The sequence below is a fragment of the Vigna unguiculata genome, chromosome 5 (assembly GCF_037176805.1).
Source record: "Vigna unguiculata cultivar grain cowpea cultivar isolate G323 ecotype 2 chromosome 5, ASM3717680v1, whole genome shotgun sequence".
NCBI classification, from domain to species: domain Eukaryota; kingdom Viridiplantae; phylum Streptophyta; class Magnoliopsida; order Fabales; family Fabaceae; genus Vigna; species Vigna unguiculata.
The window spans coordinates 9127807-9148644 of NC_140796.1; the positions used below are offsets into that span (position 1 = coordinate 9127807).

General features: G+C 32.6%; 2 protein-coding genes across 2 annotated transcripts; one reads left to right on the top strand and one right to left on the bottom strand.

Moving 5' to 3' along the window:
• Positions 1-9357: 9357 nt before the first annotated feature.
• On the top strand, positions 9358-12726 carry LOC114185420 (putative protein phosphatase 2C 65). The gene is made up of 5 exons (XM_028073134.2): positions 9358-9854; positions 10735-11070; positions 11165-11279; positions 11367-11590; positions 12054-12726. Exons 1-5 carry the CDS (start codon positions 9447-9449, stop codon positions 12468-12470), a joined length of 1500 nt encoding a protein of 499 aa, XP_027928935.2. The 5' UTR covers positions 9358-9446; the 3' UTR covers positions 12471-12726.
• A 993-nt stretch (positions 12727-13719) lies between these two features.
• LOC114185422 (NAD(P)-linked oxidoreductase superfamily protein) lies at positions 13720-15982 on the bottom strand. Its single transcript, XM_028073135.2, has 8 exons — positions 15790-15982; positions 15304-15354; positions 15147-15220; positions 14932-15019; positions 14643-14849; positions 14420-14491; positions 14083-14325; positions 13720-13922 (listed from the first exon to the last, which is right to left on the bottom strand). Exons 1-8 carry the CDS (start codon positions 15928-15930, stop codon positions 13833-13835), a joined length of 966 nt encoding a protein of 321 aa, XP_027928936.2. The 5' UTR covers positions 15931-15982; the 3' UTR covers positions 13720-13832.
• Between the last annotated feature and the right edge of the window lie 4856 nt (positions 15983-20838).

Sequence of the window (20838 nt, forward strand, 5' to 3'; positions counted from 1 at the left end):
ATTCTGATTATCAACCTAACTCAACATTAAGCCTTCAAGAGCCTGTGTTCTGTAATTCTTCCAGCACGTCAGATGTTTGACAGAATGCGTCACAGACCAAAAATGTTGTTCCAAGTGCCATGATCCTTAACTCTGAAAATCAAGATCCGAACCTTACTACATGGATCCCTGACTCTGGTGCTTCGTTTCATGTTACTGGAGAGTCTCAAAATATTCAACAACTTCAGTCCTTCGAAGGTCCAGACCAGATCTACATAGGCAATGGCCAAGGGCTCCCTGTTCAGTCGTCAGGTTTCACACAAATTTGTTCACCTTTAAATCCCACCTTTCCTTTAGCTCTTAATAAATTATTGCTTGTTCTGTCTGTTACCAAGAATTTAATTAGTGTCAGTGAGTTTTGCAAAGATAATCATGTCTTCTTTGAATTTCATCCTAATCGGTGCGTTGTTAAATCACAGGCCACAAATGAGATCTTGCTTCATGGCTCCTTGGGTCCTGATGGTCTCTATGTCTTTCCACAGTTACAAACTTCTCAATCTGCTGCTCAACCATCCTTCTCTGTCCTTTCTATGTCTCCGAGCACTACTACTAATAAAAGTGCTGATCCAAGGTTTTCTGTTCAAAGTTCCAAGCCATCTGAGCATGTTGCTCCTACTTCTCAAACTTTGTGGCACCTTAGATTAGGTCATCCCAATTCAAGTGTACTTAAAATTGTTCTGACTCATTGTAATATTCCCATATCAAATAAAAATTTGTTTGAATTTTGTGCAGCTTGTTGTGTTGGAAAATCACATCGTTTACCCTCTTCCTCATCCCAAACTGTTTATTCTGTTCCGCTTGAACTTGTCTATAGTGATCCATGGGGTCCTTCCAATGTTGTGTCAACAAATGGTTTCTCTTATTACATAAGCTTTGTTGATGCTTTCTCTAAATTCACTTGAATTTATTTTCTGAAAAATAAGTCTAAAACCTTCACTGTTTTTCAGCAGTTTAAGGCCATGGTTGAACTGCAGTTTAATACCAAATTAAGAGCATTCAAACAGATTGGGGGGGGGGGTGTGAATTCAGACCTCTGACCTCGTACTGTAAAAATCAGGGTATTGTTCATAGACTTATTTGTCCTCATACACATCATCAAAATGGTGTTGTTGAGAGGAAACATAGACATATTGTTGAGTTGGGAATGACTCTTCTTCAGCAAGCCTCTCTTCCAATCAAGTTTTGGGACTTTGCCTTTCAAACCTCTGTTTACTTAATCAACCGGTTGCCCACATCCTCCTTACAATTTCAAGTTCCATACACTGTCTTGTTTCACAAGTCTCCTGATTATGCCTTCTTGAGAAACTTTGGTTGCTCTTGTTATCCCTTTCTATGTTCCTATAACAAACACAAGTTGGAATTCAGATCTCATGAATGTCTATTTTTAGGTTATTCTCCTTCTCATAAGGGTTATAAGTGTTTGTCACCTAGTGGTCGTTTATATGTTTCCAAGGATGTTGCCTTTAATGAGTTGAAGTATCCTTTTCATGACTTATTTCCCACCACTAGTAATAAATATGATGTTTCTCCCATTGTGGATACTCTGCCCAGTGCCAATATTCCAATTGTTTCGTCTTCTCCTTCTACTCCAGCTGTAACCAGTCAGTTTTCTCCACCCATAAATACTAATTCTGTTATCATTCCTCATGAGCCCGCTGTTATTGCTCCTGGTTCTGGTCAGTCTCTAAGTTCTGTGAGTCATTCTTCTCCTCCTCATTCATCTCCACAAAATATACATCCTAAGCAGACCAAGTCTAAAGCTGGAGTTTTTAAACCCAAAGTTCACCCTTCTTTTCTGTTAACAACCTGTGAACCCAATAGTGTGAAACAGGCCCTTGCTGATCCTGCATGGTTTGCTGCTACGAAACAAGAGTTTCAAGCTCTTATTGATAATAATACTTGGGACTTAGTTACTCTTCCAAATGATAGACAACCAGTGAGTTGTAAGTGGGTTTTTCGCATAAAAGAAAATGTTGATGGTTCTGTGAAAAGGTACAAAGCCCGTTTAGTGGCTAAAGGATTCCATCAAGTTGCGGTTTGTGATTTTACTGAGACATTCTCTCTTGTCATAAAACCTGTAACCATTAGATTGATTCTTACTCTTGTTGTTACTAACAAGTGGGATTTGTTTCAGCTTGATGTTAATAATGCATTCCTAAATGGTTCTCTTCAAGAAACTATCTATATGCAACAGCCACCAGGGTTTGACAGTGGTGATAAATCTATGGTTTGCAAACTTAATAAAGCCATATATGGTTTTAAGCAAGCCCCGAGGCAGTGGTTTCAGCGTCTAAAACAGATTCTGCTATAGCTTGGTTTTGTTGATAGCAAGTGTGATCCTTCTTTGTTCATTTACAGAGATAACAACAACACTGTTTATGTTTTAATATATATGGACGACATCATAATTACTGGCAGCTGCGTTTCTCTGGTTCAACGCTTTATATCTCAGCTTCATTCTAACTTTTCTCTTAAACAGTTGGGTAAATTGGATTACTTTCTCGGTATAGAGGTTAAGTCTCTTCTTGATGGCTCTCTTGTTCTGACTCAAAGCAAGTATATTAGAGATCTCTTACAAAAGACAAAAATGGTTGAAGCCCAATCTGTTTCATCACCCATGACAGCGCCCTGCAAACTCAGTAAACATGGCACAAATTATTTTCATGACCCTTCTCTTTACAGGTAAGTTGTTGGTGCCCTTCAGTATGTTACTGTGACTCGTCCCGATTTAAGCTATGCTGTTAATAAAGTGTGCCAGTTTATGGCTACTCCATTGGATTCACATTGGGTTGCTGTCAAGCGTATTTTGCGATACTTAAAAGGCTTTGTCAGTCATGGTTTACATATTCAAGCAGCACCTTCCTCCAAACCGTTTCAGATCAAAGCTCTATGTGATTCGGATTGGGCCTCTGATCTTGAGGATCGACATTCTACATCAGGGGCTGCCATCTATTTTGGACCCAATCTTGTCTCTTGGTGGTCGAAGAAACAGACTGTTGTTGCTAGGTCCTCCACTGAAGCAGAATATCGCTCCTTAGCAAGCGCTGCAGCTGAAGTTACCTGGATCCAAACTCTTCTTGCTGAATTAGTTGTTTCCTCTGTTGTGCCAGCTTTATATTGTGATAATCAGAGTGCGGTTGCTGTCACTCACAATCCAGTTTTACACTCTCGCACCAAACACATGGAAATAGATGTTTTCTTTGTCAGTGAAAAAGTCTTAACTCAGCAACTTCAGGTTTTTCATATACCTGCAACAGATCAGTGGGCTGATGCCTTAACCAAACCTCTATCTCCTAGTCGTTTTCTATTTTTACGTTCCAAACTCAATGTTGTTGATTCCTTTTGTACTTCTCAACCCCATTGAGTTTGAGGGGGGCTATTAAGTGTAGAGCCAGTTGTCAACAGCTGTCATTCTGTTATGCTTGTCAGTATACAGCTGTCAATCTGTTGATAGTCTGTTAAGCTTTGTTGTGTATAAGTACGTGCTATTGTAAATGTCAAAGACAATCCACTCAATATTCAGTTTTCTCTGCTAAGAGCATTTCTCTTTCTCTGTTCCTACACTTTTCTGTTACTTGGAATCAAACATTCAAAAAATTTCACTTGAAGATCAAATTATCCCAAAAATTTTTACTCAAAATCAAACAATCCAAAGAATACGAAATATATTTATCACAAGAACTTCAACAATCTTCATTCATATGAATTAAATGTATTTTACTTCACATGTCAAGTGTTTGAAAAAACTTTCAAGCCTAAGTTTCTTATTTGTCTTCCATATTGGATATTATATGTAATTGTCTTTAGTTTTGGCCATTCAATTATACTAATCTAGAAATTATACTTTAGTCACCCAAATATTCTCCGACGACGTTATTTTACTTATATTTTTTATAATTGTGTTTTAATACTCTTGCAAAAACCACCAAAAGATAAGAATATACGAAGAGAGAAAAAAATGGAAAGGAAAATTAATTTTGTTATATTTTATCCATTTACATCTTATGCAGTATTCTAACAACTAACAATATATTGGATATATCCCAAAAGGATGACTCGTCTTTTGAAGTTAGTTCACCATTCAACCACCTAACATACGTACTTTAGGTAAAAAAATAGCAGTATTCAGAAAGTTGGTAACCCTTTCGAGAATATTTTATATAAATAACTAATAATGTCCTATTTATTTGAAATACACTAATTTACACTTACGTATGTCAAAATTCAAAATTGAATTAACGGGTATATGAAAGTATAATCTATTATGCATATTTATTTATTTAATTAATTATTTATTATTTTGTATTATATTCGATTCGAGATCTCGATTAGAAACAAAATAAATTTATATTATATAAATAGTTACAAATTTTACTTTATAAATTAATTATGAAAGATTAAGTTAAACTTAGAGTATATATTTATTAAGATAATGATAGGAGCGACCTAAGAGCTTGGAAGGTTTAAAAGAAACTTAAAAAATGAGGTCTTTTATTTAAAATTTATTTTTTGAGTTTTTTTTTTAAATTATTTGTTAATTATCATAATTAATTTTATTTAACATTTCTTTCCATAGATAATATGATTAATCCATTTGATCTTCTTTGAGACATTATTGATCATAATTAAGTTTTTATCGCCTGAAACAACGGACACTAGAATTGTTAATATTATTTTATAAGTTCTATGTCCATTTGGAAAAGAATTCATTCTTTTTATATAAGTAAGAACATCAAACAATTTATTATTTTTCAAATCTATAATTTCTCTTAAGATATTTAATTCTGAAAATAAATTAAATCCATCAATATCCAACAAATTATCATGTTTCAAAGATTTTTTCAAGGTTTAAGAAATTTTCTTTAAAAAATGTACAAGTGACTTTAATTTTTTTAACACGGAATAAAAAATAAAAATATCTTCATATATTTTAAATTGTTCAAATCTAACTTGAAGTATGTTAATTGTTTTGTCTACAATATATAAAAATTAATTAATTCTAAACGATTCTTGAAGAGATTTTATAATTTCATTTTCAACATTTTCATCAAATTGTCTCTTTCTGTTGTTTTATCTACAATATATAAAAATTAATCAATTCTAAACGATTATTGAAGGGATTTTACAATTTCATTATCAACATTTTTATCAAATGGTTTCTTTCTGTGTCTAATATGTTTTTCACGAAACTTAGGTTTTTCTCAACTCAAAAATAAGTATTTTTTTTTCCTAAACTTGAATTATCTTTCTACAAAAATTGACTTTAAATTACGCTTCAATTAATTTATTATCCACCAAAAGACTAACCCCTAATCTAACTAATAGCTTTTAGAAAAAATTCTAATTCTTTGTCAAGATATATGCAAAAAAACTCTAAAACTCGTAAATCGAAAAAAGTATCAAAAAACAAAATTGAGCAAAAGAAAGATATTTTTAATTCTAATACAAATCCAAAGCAGAATCAAAACAACATTACAAATCGAAAGAAAAAACATACTAAAGATAAATAATGTGGATGACAAATTTGGAACACACGAATAATATGAGATTCAAGAAATGTAATATACCAAAACTCTAAGAAAAAGGAATCTTAGAAGAAAAAAAGAGGTAAAAGGAGACAAGAGAAGTCACAAAGAGATAAAAGCATAAAAAAATAAAATAGAATTCGAATTGATTATAAGAGAACAAAGATAAATAATCATAATCTTCTTTGTAAACAAACTTGTAATTTACTAAATAAAAGTTCTAACACTTTAATTATAATTTTTTAATACAAATAAAAAGTTAACCGACACTAATAACAATTTAATTGAATTTTATTCTCAAACATGAATTTTTAATTACTTTAATAAAGCTATATTAGTAATAAAATAGTTTTTTGAAACCTTTTTTCTTCTTCTTAATCATAAATTTATAATTAATTTTATAGGGTTATATTAGTATAAAAATTGATTCTTTTTTTAAACATAATTTTATAATTAATTTAATAAAAAAATATTAGTAATAATTTTTTTTAGATACGAAGATCTAAAACAAATGTTTTTACTTGTTTTATTCATGAGTCGAGCTTGGATAATGAACATTGTTTGTTCATCCACGTGATTTCTTATTTTATTTTATTTTTTATTTTTCTTCTGAAGATTCGTGAGAAAGTTAGTGCATCATAATACACCATCTATGTATGCCGACTTTTATATAATTTTAAGTAACGTTTTTTTATGGAAATGTGAAAAATATATGAAATTCAACGTTTGAAAAAGGTAAAATTTTTGTTTGAGTTGTGAACTCTTTAGAATTGAGTTATGTATATTTGATTATCAAATGGAGATCGTTACGTAAATAAACTATGATACTTAAGTCAAAGTTATAATAACAAAATAGATTAACATTTTGGTGGTATTAGATAATGTTCATGTGGAGAATAAATAAGAGATGTCAGACACAAATATCACATTACCTCAATCTGCAATCTCATATCTTCTCAGTAGGCTTCTTTTCGACTGGCATATGCTATCTGCTGGTGTCTCGGCTTACCAGTTTGGACCCAAGAGTTACCTGCGGAGAAGACTCCGATGCTCAAAGTCAGCAAAGAATTCTCAGAAAAGTCAAATCTCGTAATTAAGGAATTAATGAATGTGTACCTTTAATTGCTGGGGTTCACGCATATTTATAGATTATTAATTATGTTTAACCACGTCATGGGCTGGGTCCTGTTTGGGTCGCAGGTGGGCCTGAGTCTAGCCCAAGACCCCTAGCTCGATTATTGTGGGCCTCAAAAGCTTTGCTAGTAATGTTTAAGTCTATAAGGGTCGTCAAGTTCTCGTTTCCTCTTCTATAGCAGACAGCTAAGGCCGCCTATTCTCGCCCATTTGATTTATCTGGTAACTATTCGTATCCCTGAAGGTTATGTAGACGGATTTTACTGTTATAATTATGTTAGGCTGCCTAGGTGTAGTACAAATAATGATACAAATATGTAATAGTAGTATAACTAAGTCGTTAATACTTACAAATTAACTTCAAATTATTAATTATAATAAAATAATTTAATATGTAAAAATAATAATCATATTTTAATTAATTTAATTAAAAATATTAATTAATCAATTAAAAACTTAAAATTATATATAATTAAATGTTTATATATATATATATATATATATATATATATAAAAGAAAAGAAATTTATATTTTGTTCCATTTTTGACAACTCAAAATGGACTAAGTTAGCTCTTTTTACCAATCTTAAAATAAAGGTAAAGAAAATATATTTAATCCTATGTTATAGATAAATAGTATTTTTACCTTTAAAGTTAAATATAATAAAATATTTTAAATTTTTATAACTAATAATTATAATATATAGAAATTATATGTGATTTAAAAATTAATCATTACTTACTCCTTTCTTTTTCTATCTTTATACAATCTAATACTAATACAAAATAGTAGCTTAAATAGCTTTTAATTTATGTATGGTCCCATCTCACCAGAATCTCTTTAAATATTTTTGTCACTTTTTAAAATATTGATATTGATTTTGATTAGTTTTTATTAAATAGCTAATAAGAATAAAATGATACATTTTCTGCAATAATTTATTTATTTATTTATTTAAATCATCACTTCCTTTTACGGGAATATTTTTTTTTTTTGCTAAAAGAGTTATCAATATTGCTTACGAATAATGCAATGTTTTAAAAATTAAATCGAATATAAAAAATTATCAGACGTTTAACTTGGTATTATTCTTTCTTTTTCTTCTTTTTTATTTGTACAGATAAAGTAAAAAGTAAATACATTAATTTTAATAAGATCCGACGAATCAACAAAAACACACAACTCAAAAGATTTGACTTGGGTCTAGTTATCCATTTTTCGCCATTTGACTTCATTTCATCTGTTTGATTCATTTCTTGTGAGAATTCAATTGTCTGTGTCAAAGTATTTGCAATGCAATGATTTATCTCCTTTGCTTAACATAAATATCATTAATCGTTACAAAAAAAAAAGTGTTACTTAATGAATGAATGCTTATATATAAACAATATTACTTAACAATTATTTAACAATAAATAATTTGTATATGTAAAATAACTTTTCTACTTAAAATAGAGCTGTCAAAATGGGCCGTCCGATCCGACCCAAGCCGGCCTACTACGGATTGGTCATTTAGTGGATCAATCCAATTTGGCTCACTTATTAGCAAGTCGACAAAATTTGAATCTGGCCCGACCCACCACGGATTGGTGGGTTAAACGGGTTGACTCACTAACCCACTTAATTTAAAAAATATAATTTTTTTAAAGTCAGAAATTAAATTTCGGATTAAAATTTAAATAAACTTAAATACAATCTCAATATAATCCAAAATGATGTTAATATCCAATAGAAACCAAAATAAATAAATAAAAATACAAATTACTATCTAAGATCAAAGCGTTCTTGTGACTTACCAAATCTTTTATTGAATGCAATACTTTTTTCGACAAACTAATTATACTTTTTCCAATGATTATACTTTTATTAGTTGGAACTAGGTTTCCATTTGTCAACCTACCAATGTGTTTGGTTAAAAAAACATAACGTGTGTCACCATGCGGGTTGGTGGGCCAACCCAGCCCACCACGTGTTCAACCCGGATGAGCCGAACTCTTAGTAGATCGGGTCAAAAATTGACCCGTACTAAAATTTATAAAAAAATTTCAACCCAACCTAATCTGAATCTGTGATAGGTCGAATTGACTCACGGATTCTAATCCTCTTTGACGACTCTACGTACTAATATTTCCATTCAACAAAATAATAAACAGTTGAATGTTTCATAAATATCCGGCAACCTAATTTTGATATGTGAATAGTGATATGCTATTAATGAACAGTGATTAGGATAAATTTTCTGGTACCAATATCATTATCTATTGCGGAATTCTGACTTATAAACATTGAACTAGTTTATCTGTGTAAATAATAAATTTAGAAATATTTTTTTAGAAAAAATATTCTGTAAAACTCGTGTATGTTTAAAAATAATATAGAATTACTTAAATCTTAATTTTTTTAATTAGTTGACTATATACGAATATTTATATTGATAGACACAAATTAGACTCAATAGAATTTATTTAAGGCATATTTTGAAATACAATTATTATAAAATTCAATGATTGAAAATGTATTATTTGGCCAAAATTATCTTTAATAAAGTCTTTCATTCTTTTTATTTCTATTAGACTTTGACTTTTGACAACGGAGAAAAAACAAACAACAAAAAAACCACCTAAGAATATAATAATATTCATAGTTTCAAGTTTCAACCTTTGTCTCAACATGCCAACCTCTCTTCCCTATCCTTCTTCCATTTGTATATTTTCCAAGTCCTTCCATGCATTTTTGGCCTTCGTTTTATGCATTTGCCCGTCACCTTTATACGCCTCTTTTTCACACTGAATTCTGACCCTTCATATCTTTCTACAAAAAAAAAAAAAAACTTCTTTCTTCTCTCCCTCGTTTCTTTTCTCCTGATTATCATCTGGGTATTCCCTGGATTTTTCAGGGGTGCCCTGGTTTTCTTCATTGGAAATTGCTGTCACTGGGTCGCAAACATGGGAGGCTGTTGCAGCCACGAAGTCTCGGTTCGAGGGAAGGTGGAAACCGAGATGGATGATAAAGAATATGAGTGTGATCATGAAAATGATGAGTCTTATGAACGTGGTGGAGCATTGGTGAGGTTAAGAGGATCTTCCAAGTTTGTTTCAATGCACACCCAACAGGGCCAGAAAGGTGTGAACCAAGATGCAATGACAGTTTGGGAGGTATGATTGCTCATGTGGTTATTTTCATTTTGATTTTTCTCTATTTATTGCCATCAATTTTGATAGCTTTTTCTTCTTTTGATTATTTCTTCTATTTGCCATTAAAGTTTTCAATCAATTCCTGTGGCCTGGATTGTAGTTGTCTCTTTCGCGGCGAGGTTTTATTTCATTTCATTAATCATCGACTTTTGATGAATTTAAAGGATAAGATTCTCATTAGAAAGTTGTTTAATATGTTAGTAATCACCTGTTTTTCAGTTCTGTGTTATTTTTGTTCGACATTTTTGCTCCCTTTTGTTTTTTCATGTTATTCATATAGTTTTCTCTGCCTTAACTTTTATATGAACATGACTTTATTACCCACGTTCTATGTCTCTTCCTCCTCCTCTTTTTATTGAACCAAAAACACGAAAATTCGTTGTCACTGCCAGATATAGATTTGAAGTGTATAAGAATTATATCTTTGTCTGCACTTTGTGCTTCATAGCTCTATCCTTTAATTTCTATGCTTTTTGGTAATTCCTGAGTGTCTGTTCGATAATTGGCATGATTTAGGAGTAACTCAATTTTAACCATTCACGATGCTTTTTTTATAAGCCAAATATTAAGATGGTCTATGAAGAAGAAGATAAACGGTTGAAAAGCAACCTGCAAGCACTTTTACAGTTGCATTTGTTCTTCCTCTTGGGTTTGGGGAATTGCTACCAAGATTCTTGTTGAATGGTCATTTCAGTACTTGATTGTTTTCTTTGGTTTTATGGTTAATAATGAAAGAATTGAGTTACTCCATGTCTCTATCCAATTGCCTTTATCATAACATGGTGCTTTTAATATATAAGACATGTGGCTTGGACTAAGATTTGATATGGAACATTTATAGGGCTTCACAGGAGAAAAGGATGTGATTTTTTGTGGTGTGTTCGATGGTCATGGTCCTCTAGGCCACAAGGTTTCACAGTTTATTCGTGATAATCTGCCCTCAAAACTGTCTGCAGCAATCGAAGTTTCACAACAGAAGACAATAAAGTTTTATGATGCCAATGATGCAGAAACTGCTAGTTTTGATGATGGCTACGATGAGAGTAACCACATGTCCCTTGCTTCATGGGAGGGATGCTTTCTGAAATCCTTCGATGAGATGGATGAGCACCTTGCTCGGGAAATTAACACTGACAGCTATTGCAGTGGTTGCACCGCTGTGACTTTAATTAAACAGGTATAACTACTTGTTCACATAGCATTTTCTACTAGTCAAACACTTTTAAATTATGGAAATAACTATATCCATCACTTTCCCACCTAAAATTCAGGGTGACCAGCTGATAGTTGGCAATTTGGGTGATTCTCGTGCAGTTCTTTGCACAAGGGACAGGGACCAACTCGTTGCTGTTCAACTCACTGTTGACTTGAAACCAGAAATTCCAAGTAGGTCTAGGCTTTTCCCTCAATTTCCAAGTCCTGGTAGACCATAAAATCTTGAGTTTAAACCATCTTTTCTTCAATTTCTCTCAGGTGAAACCTCTAGAATCGTTAACTGTGAAGGAAGAGTGTTTGCAGCAGAAGAAGAACCAGATGTGTACAGAATATGGATGCCTGATGATGACTGCCCTGGACTGGCCATGTCAAGAGCCTTTGGGGACTTTTGCCTCAAAGATTATGGCCTCATATCAGTTCCTGATGTATTTTACAGAAAAATTACCCCACAAGATCAATTTGTGGTTTTGGCAACTGATGGGGTAAGCAACAACATTACGATGTCACCTAAATTCCAAGTTCTACTATATATTGCTGGTTATTGTTTCTCTGGCTTCATATAATCTCCCAATCCAAATGCATATGCAAATAGGTTAACCTGTTCACTTGATTCTTATGATTTTCCCCATTTATAGTTTCATCCTTGGAAGAGAAAATTGTAAATTTTAGTCCCTTCACATACATAAAAGTTAAGTATCGGTCTCTATTGTCAACATCAGATAATACTTTCTTTCTGGAAGTGGTAAATCGCCACAAAAAACTATTAAGGAACTACAACTTTTGGTTTCCTCATAAAGAGACTAAACTTTGAAATGTGGACAATTATAGGGCCTAAATAATAGTTTAAACTATGCTAGTATTTAGTCAAATAATGGAAGCAATGAATTACTTTTACAAACATCCTTTTGGAATGACCAAAATTTATATTTTCTGTTTTCTACACAGATATGGGATGTGCTCACTAACCATGAAGTAGTAAGCATAGTTGCTTCAGCACCAAGGAGGTCTATCGCAGCCAAGTTGTTAGTAAAGCGTGCTGTAAAAGCTTGGAGATACAAGTATCCTGGTTCCAAGGTTGATGATTGTGCTGCCATATGTTTCTTTCTGAATGAACAACCTGTTCAATCCAATTCACAATCCCACATGAGTAGAAAAAATAGACAGTGCAGCAAGAACTTGCATCGCTCTAAAACCACTAGAAATGAAGACACTGACACAGTGGATGGCAAGGTTGGGTTGGAAATAGATGAAGAATGGAAAGCTCTTGGAGGGTTTTCCAGAGCCAACTCTTTGTCAAAACTTCCACGCCTTGCTAGGGCTATGAGTAAACGGCAATCGTCCAAGTACTATTCACCACGTTGAATCTCACTAATGAAGGGCCTTCAAAGAAGTTGATGTATGTTTAGGAGGAAACAAAACGAATATTTTAGGATCATACGAAAAATTTAATGATGAGCTTTGTATGAAAATCTATGTTCAAACATGTTCATTTCACTCGGTCTTTAAAAAGATACCAAACTGCATGTCTACCTCAAGATGTAATGCTTGTGCCTTCTCAAAACATTGTCAGGGTGACCATCTAGTAATTACATACCATTATGACTGTCACCAATGGAAACATTTGTCTTGTGCACTTTATAAATTGAATTTGCATTGTGAAGAGTGACTTCTAACGCATGAACTCAAATGGAAGTTGTCTAGGTTCCATATACTGTCAACGCTCTTAATATCTGCAAAATGGTCTGCAGAATGTTCCATGACAATTTTTTGGTATCAAGAGTTAAAGAAAAAACTGAGGGACCTCATTTATTTATTTATTTGCTATGTAAATTAATGTATGTTGATTCCTTTAGTATATCATGCCCACTAAAGAGTTTAAATTATTGCCCTTTGACCATCCGGAGCAAGCCTGACCTTAAGCATTCCTCTCTTATCTACAATCTGTCACTCTTCAGAATCATAACTTCAAACTCTGCATTTATTACTACTTTTGTTCTACTTCAAATTCTCTGCCACTAGGAACAATTGGACAAGTGCCCCCTACTTTTAAAGATATAATAATGAACCATGGGAACACCCTGGCTTCATTGCTTGCATTGAATAGGGAGTGTTTATTGACCTTGGTTAGTGCATCAGTGACCGTCTTTGTTGGTTGCAGTGGTTTCACCAAAGTCTTGGAAATTTAGATTTTTGCTTATAAATTTTGTCCAGTAACAATGATTTTAGACGCTGAAGAAACCTTTCAGTGGATCAAACACATACAAAAGCAAGTTAACTCTGAATATAAATTGACATCATCCTTTACTGAATACAGATCACCTAAGAAAACAGAAACACATTTCCCTTGGGAAAAGGCAAATTACATAGTAAAATCCTAAGGATTTTTGTAATTAAGGTTAGAAAAACATACAGAATAATTGAAAATTCCTTGGCCTCAGTAATTCCTTACCAATAATTCTCAAGCTTCCCAAACACTGACTACTCCTAACTTTATTTATATGATCAGAATCATAGTTGATGTTAATCTTTATAAAGTACTAGTGAAGTAATTATAGTATATCACAGATAAAAAGTCTGCATATAGAGGGTGTGCACCTAATATCAATGTGAATGACCTGAACCCTTACCCTTTATAAGAACAAGTATCACATTACGTTAAATCTAATTCTACAAAGTGCCTTGGAAAAGAGAGAAACAAACAAAGTGGGTTGGTGCAAATGTGGACTAATCTTCATGGTCCCAAATATCCGCTGTACTCTTTAATGGACCATCGCTCTTGTTCACAAAGAGCTCTTCACCGTCCAGAACTCTTCTCTGCAATGTATCAGTAACCAAGGAAAGAAAAGAAACACAGTTATAGGATAGTGTGAATGAATGTGTGAAGTAAAAAGATAAGGTGTATGATTTTTTTGCTACAAGACTGACATGAAAGACCAAATAATGTGAATAACAAAATGTTGAGTTGAGTGGCTACCTGCTCCTGCATGCTGCTAAGGGTCTTAAAATCTTTTTCTGGAAGTTCCCAATTGAAGACACTGACATTCTGCATTATCCTATCTGGCTTAACTGATTTGGGGATGACACTTGTCCCTCTCTGAATGGCCCACTTCACCAGCACCTGCCCTGGATTCTTGTGAGACTTGTTGGCTATCCTATCAACCCTTTGATCTTTGGTCAGATTCCTCCCACTGTCTGATGAGCCCAGTGGAGAGTAAGCCTACAACAGCAAATTTTTCATTTCAATCACGGCCCTTTGTCATAAAAATAAAAAACCAAGAGGAACAAAATTAAACTAGCAAAGTGTTGATTACAGTGACATGGATGTAATTCTTCTTGCAAGCCGCAAGCATCTTATCATTTCTCCATCCAGGATTCATTTCCATCTATAACAAAATAGCAAATATAGAAGTTCAGAAAAAAGGAGGTGGGGGTGTACCATTATCCAATGCAACACTCAACCTTTGAGATTGTTCATTGTTCCTTCAGGATAACAGAAATTGAGGTAACAAAAAATCTGTACTTATATGAATTCACCTGGCAGACAGAAGGCATTATTTGAGCAATGCTCAGCAGCTTTTCAAGCTTTGCCAGAGTGAAATTGCAGATTCCAATGTCTCTCACAAGCTTTTCCTCCACAAGCTTCTCCATTTCTCTCCACACCCCTTCCATGTCAAACTCTAAAACATCTCCTGGTCCTGGGGGTCTGCTGGCCCCATCTTTTAGTCGAAATGGCCAATGAATCTGCAATTTACACATTAGAGTCTGTCTTCTGGAAAAAAGTACAAAAAAAACATATATTTCAGACATGATAGAAGCTCATTACCAAGTAAAGATCAAGGTAGTCAAGTTGGAGTTCTTGAAGGGTATTGTTGAGAGCAGGTCTAACCCTTTCAGGGGTTAAGTCAGTGCACCTAGTATGTATGAAAATTCACCATGAGAGTTTCTTTAAAATGTTTAAAGATCGATACTCAAATGAATTTAGAAGAATCATCCAAAGATTTTGTATTTGCATGACCTACATCTATTTGATTATATTACCATAGTTTGGAGGTGACAAATAGATCCTTCCTTTCCACTCCTGCTTTCATGGCTGCTTGGAGTGCTTCTCCAACCTATAAGTTGATAGATATTTTGAACAAGTATGTATAAAATGGTGATCTAAATCAAAATAAACTACTAGGAAACACAATCATACTTCTTTTTGAACTCCATACTGCGAAGCAGTGTCTATGTGTCTGTAACCAGCCTGCAGACAAAGTTGGATCATATCAGACACAGCTCCACAAAAAGGCAAAAACTAACTTGAGTTTCTTTTTCTTGTTAAATATTTTTCCAGTACCACAAAAACAAAAAAAAATGTTTTTAATCTTTCTAAAATATAAATGGTCTTTTTGTTTCTTTTGGACTTCTTAATGTGGGGTAAAAAAAAGCAACAAAGTCAGAAACTGGAGATCCTCAAAGAGATGTAAAATCTCTGAAGGGGTATTGAAGTTAAGAAATGGTCTTAAAATCTGAAATTTTGTTCCACAAAAATCTCTGCTTTTTTATAGTATGTGAAAAGTGCAACATACCCTAAGGCTTTATTCATTCATCAATGTACAATGATGACATCGCACACCCAAAACCAATGTCCCAGAAAATGAATAAACAAACATGAGTGAAAGCAGGGCAGTGCAACTACATCAACAATGGCAGTGAACACAGAATTGACTGCCTCTGAACCAGACTTCCATGTCCCCAATCCAACAGCTGGTATGGAATGACCACTCAAAAGGGTAAACGCCTGTGTCTTTGGTTCATGTGGCTTAACAACTTGTGTCATCTTTCAATCTTAGCTAATAAAAATGGTGTTTCTTTCTTTTCACAGATTATTATTATACAAGAGACTCTTTCTAAGTACCCGATCACGTAGGAAAAGAGTGACACATATGTGACCAATTTGCATGCAAGACACGTTCACAACACTTGAGGCTGCGTGTTCCTTTCTGCTTTCACCTGACTCACTCTCTTACACGTTTCCTACGTCTTTCTCTCTTTGCTTCTCTTTGTTGACACATGGTTGGGAAACCGAACAACGATAGTTAAGTGTGTCTTTTCTTAGTCGTTACAAAAAGCATTATCCTATTTTTAGTTGTTTTTGTCTGCTATGTGGTGTTATAAAAAGAATGCTAAAAACATGTATTTTTAATTTATTTTCATAAAATTAACTCTCCCAAATTAAATATTGCGACTTTTTTCAAAATAATGAGAAAATGAATCTGGACCCTGGTGGTGTTCAGTATCAACTGCACATGCTATGGTGGAACTGTGTAAGGTATCTGTAAGTATTCTGGTGCTAAATTCAGTGAAAAAGTTTAGATAAGTGTGATGTATAATACATACGTATATGTCAAGTTGGCGTATTTATAAGAATAAATGTGAGCTGAATTCTTATATATTCAGGTTTATATCATTAAAGAGAAGTTAATGATTTCTTTAATAGTAAGGAAAAGGTTCCTTTTAAAATAAATAGGATTGTAATTTAAAACAACGACTTAATAAATAATAAATATAATACAAATATTAATTGTCAAATAATTTTATTTACATTTTTTAGTGTAATTAGTTTTTTTTTCAACTAATTTTGGCTCTTTTAGTGGAAGAGAGTTATGTTTCAATAACTTTACATGTTATATGTATTGTACATTCATCCCTCTACTAATAAACCCTACAAAATATTTCAAAAAAGATAATGGTTGATACCAAAACTTAATACATCGTACCATAAGCTTTGCTCGGACAAAACTAATTAATGATCTTACTTTTAAATCAAAGAAATTAACATTATCACGACAAACAAATAACCGTACCATACATAAATAAATACACAAGGTGTTGGTGTATGGCCGGGTACATCCCGGCCTAATAAGACAGAAATGGGATCATCCCGATCCAAGTACGAGGCACATTCGTATTGGCCTAGTCACTGGGGTATCTGCTTTTCACCTTTTCTCCAACATAACACAGCAGGCCCAATAAGTGTGATGGTCGGATATATCCCGACCCCTTTTGGTCGTGTACATCCCAATCCAATGATGTGACAAATAGAATATGGGATTATGGCAGAGGTACAGATGAGCAGTGCACAATCTCATCCAAAAAGGAATGAGTTGATATTTGGCAAAGTACAGACGGGCAAACTCCAAAAAGGAAGGAGTTGATATTTCAGAAGTATAGACGGCCAAACCCCAAAAAGGAAAGAGTTGATCTTTGACAAAAGTACAGACGAACAAATCTCAACATGGAAAGAGTTGATCTTTAACAAAGGCACAGACGAACAATCTCAGTCAATAAGGAAAGAACCGATGCGTACAACCTCAGTCGGAAAGGAAAAGAATTGATCCTCGAATACAACCGGCCCGCAAATAATAATAACAAGTCCATTAAGAAATTAGTATAAATTAAGGCCTAGTGAACACGTAAATTTATGTTTTTCTCACTAAACCAATTACACCTCATATCGAATCATTTTCTGACTTGAGTGTCGGAGTGCCTGCAGGTAGCCCGCCCCCGGAGTGCAGATGGCAGGGAGATCCACGAGGAGTCCAGGGAGGAACAGGAGGAGGTTCGACACAGAGGGTTCTTGAGATCGTCTGGTTCCGCACTAAAATAGTATTGATCAGGTACACAAAGTAATTTAGAGAAGATTTAAAAATGATAAGTTTTAAATAAAAGAGGACAATACTATAAAACTTATAACTTAGTTATTTGCAAACAATCTCAAACAATCTATCTTCAATATTTAAGTTGTCAAATCTTCAAAAATCATTCAAGAAATATCATTACTAACAAGCTCAAGGACTGATGTACTGACTAGCTTGACTAGTACCTAAGATTTTGCACATGTCATTACTTAGTTACTATAACTTCACGAGAGTTACATTGTTCTGAATACATATGAGAGTGTGAACAACACTCTAAGCTAAAAACCTCATTCGACTCTCACCTTAAACATTTTTTTCTCTATTTGATTTCAAAGAATAATAAAGTAAGTATAATCTTATTTTAGTCTTTATCGTTGACAAATTTCACACAAACCACAAACCAATGTGATAAAATAGTAGTCCCTGAAAATAAATAACTTCTCAACTCTTATGTACAACCATTTATCATCCTTATAAGATAATTCTGTTAAACAAAATTAGGAATTTTGTACGCTTGAATTTTGTACAATAATATGTATAATAACCATACGTACAGTCATATACTTAAATTATATATATATATATATATATATATATATATATATATATATATATTCCACTATTATCAATAGTCTTGTAAGGAATACTAAAACAAAACTCCTCTAAAAATGGTTTATTTACGAAAAAAGAATTTTGTAAGTGTTCTCTTGGACAATAAACAACACTTAAGATTGACTATACCTATGTAAAAAGAATAGTCAATATATAGGAGGAAATAAATTAAAAGAAAATTTTGCAGAGGTGATAAACAAACAATATAAACATAACATGAAAAGTAACATGTCTCTTTTTCATAGAGTAGTTGTGACTATTTCAAGCGATCATTTTTTTCTTCACTCCTTTATAAGTATTTCTGAAAAAAAAAAACAACTCTTGAAAGATCGTAAACTCTTGTAGACTACGTTTGGAACAATTTTCATATCTTCAAAGATCATAAAAGTTCTTAAGCTTTCCAATTTATTACGGTTTTCAATTTTGCTAAGGTTCTCAATTTTTAAGGTTTTGGTTCTTAATTTTTCGCAATTCACAATTTGTACCTTTCTCAATATTTTATGTTTCTAAATTTTTCAACGTTCTCAATTTTTCAGAGTTTTTAAATTTCTCAAGATTCTTAATTTTTCACAGTTTTCAATTTTTCACAATTTTTATTTTCTCATGGTTTCAAATTTTTCATGATTGTCAACTTCTCACGATTCTTAATTTTTCAATTTTTAAGGTTTTTCTAATTTTTTAAGGTTCTTAATTTCTTAAAGTTCTCAATTTTTCAGGTTTCTCAATTTCTAACATTTTTCAATTTTTCATGATTCTCAATTTTGCACGGATTTCAATTTCTCACGGTTCTCAATTTCTTACAGTTCTGAATTTCTCACAGTATTCAATTTCTTAGAGTTCTTAATTTCTCATAGTATTCAATTTCTCATGTTCTCAATTTCTCATAGATCTCAATTTCTCACAATTATCAATTTCTCACGATTCTCAATTTCTCAAGGTTCTAAATTTCTCAAGGTTCTCGATTTCTGAAGATTCTCAATTCCTCGAGATTCTCAATTTCTCATGATATTCCAATATTTAACAGTTCACAAATTCTCACAGTTTTAAATTTCTCAAGGTTCTCAATTTCTCAAGATTCTCAATTTCTCACAGTTTTCAATTTCACAAGGTTTTCAATTTCTCAAGGATCTCCAACTTCTCAAGGTTCTCCAATTTCTCAAGATTCTCCAATCTTTCACGGTTCTCAATTTTTCAAGGTTCTCAATTTGTCATGTTTCTCAATTTCTTAAGGTTCTCAATTTCTCAAGGTTCTTTAATTTTTCACGCTTCTCAATTTCTCATGGTTCTCATTTTCTCATAGTTCACAATTTTTCACGGTTCTAAATTTGTCACAGTTCTCAAATTCTTAAGGTTTTCAATTTCTCCATGTTTTCAATTTTTCAAGGTTCTCAATTTCTCACCGTTCTCGATTCCTAACATTTCTTAATTTTTCCATGATTATCAATTTCTCAAAGTTCTTAATTTCTCTAGATTCTCGATTTCTTACTATTTTCAATTTTTCAAAATTCTCCAATTTCTCACTGTTTTCAAATTCTTATCATTCTCAATCTCTCGGGTTCAAAGTTACTCAAACTAAATTTTCATAAAAAAAATCAAAATATATTTCTTCTATCAGTCTTGCTAATATCAAATTCAATAATAAAAAGAGAGACATAAAAAACACAATACATATGTGAAATAATATATTTCTTTTTTATAGTGATATTATATTGAATTAGTTATCATATAGCAGTTTTCTTGAAGACATGACCATAAACCAAATTTCTTAAACCTACTTTCTACTTGTACTTTTGTACAAACACTTGTTTTAACCAAACAAAAACGTACTATTACGCAGGTTGAGTATGTGGACTGAAACAAAAGTTGGGTCAGCACTCATCAGAACATGGCATGTTCAAATCAATGCCGGTCCTCATATATGTATAAATCTGAAGAAGCAACTGCTACTACAGTTTCGTAACTTAGAAATATTCTTCTATATACAGTAACTCAATAAACCTACACACTATTTTTTTTACTATAAGACGCAAAATTCCACAACGCAACCCTTCAAACTCCCACTTCTCACTACAAAATCAACATGCAACTCTATTCAATGTTTTGCTGGTTTTTCACTTGCTAAAATCGTACATGATCATCACTAAATCTTCTATCGTTGAGAAGAATTTTAATATATCTTTAACAGAAATTCAAAGTGACTTACAAGTGTCATGGATAGAGTCATAAATTTATTACATTAAATTTTTTTACTGAAAATGATGTTTTAGTGTCTTATAGTTGTGAAGGGTTAAAAATGTATGGAATTCCTAAATTTATATATCAAATTGAAATTCGTTTCTCTCTTAATTTTTTTTGTACATTTTTTTCCCAAATTTCAAAAATAATAGACATATTTCTTTTATCCAACGACAAGTTAAACTTTTTGCACATTTTAA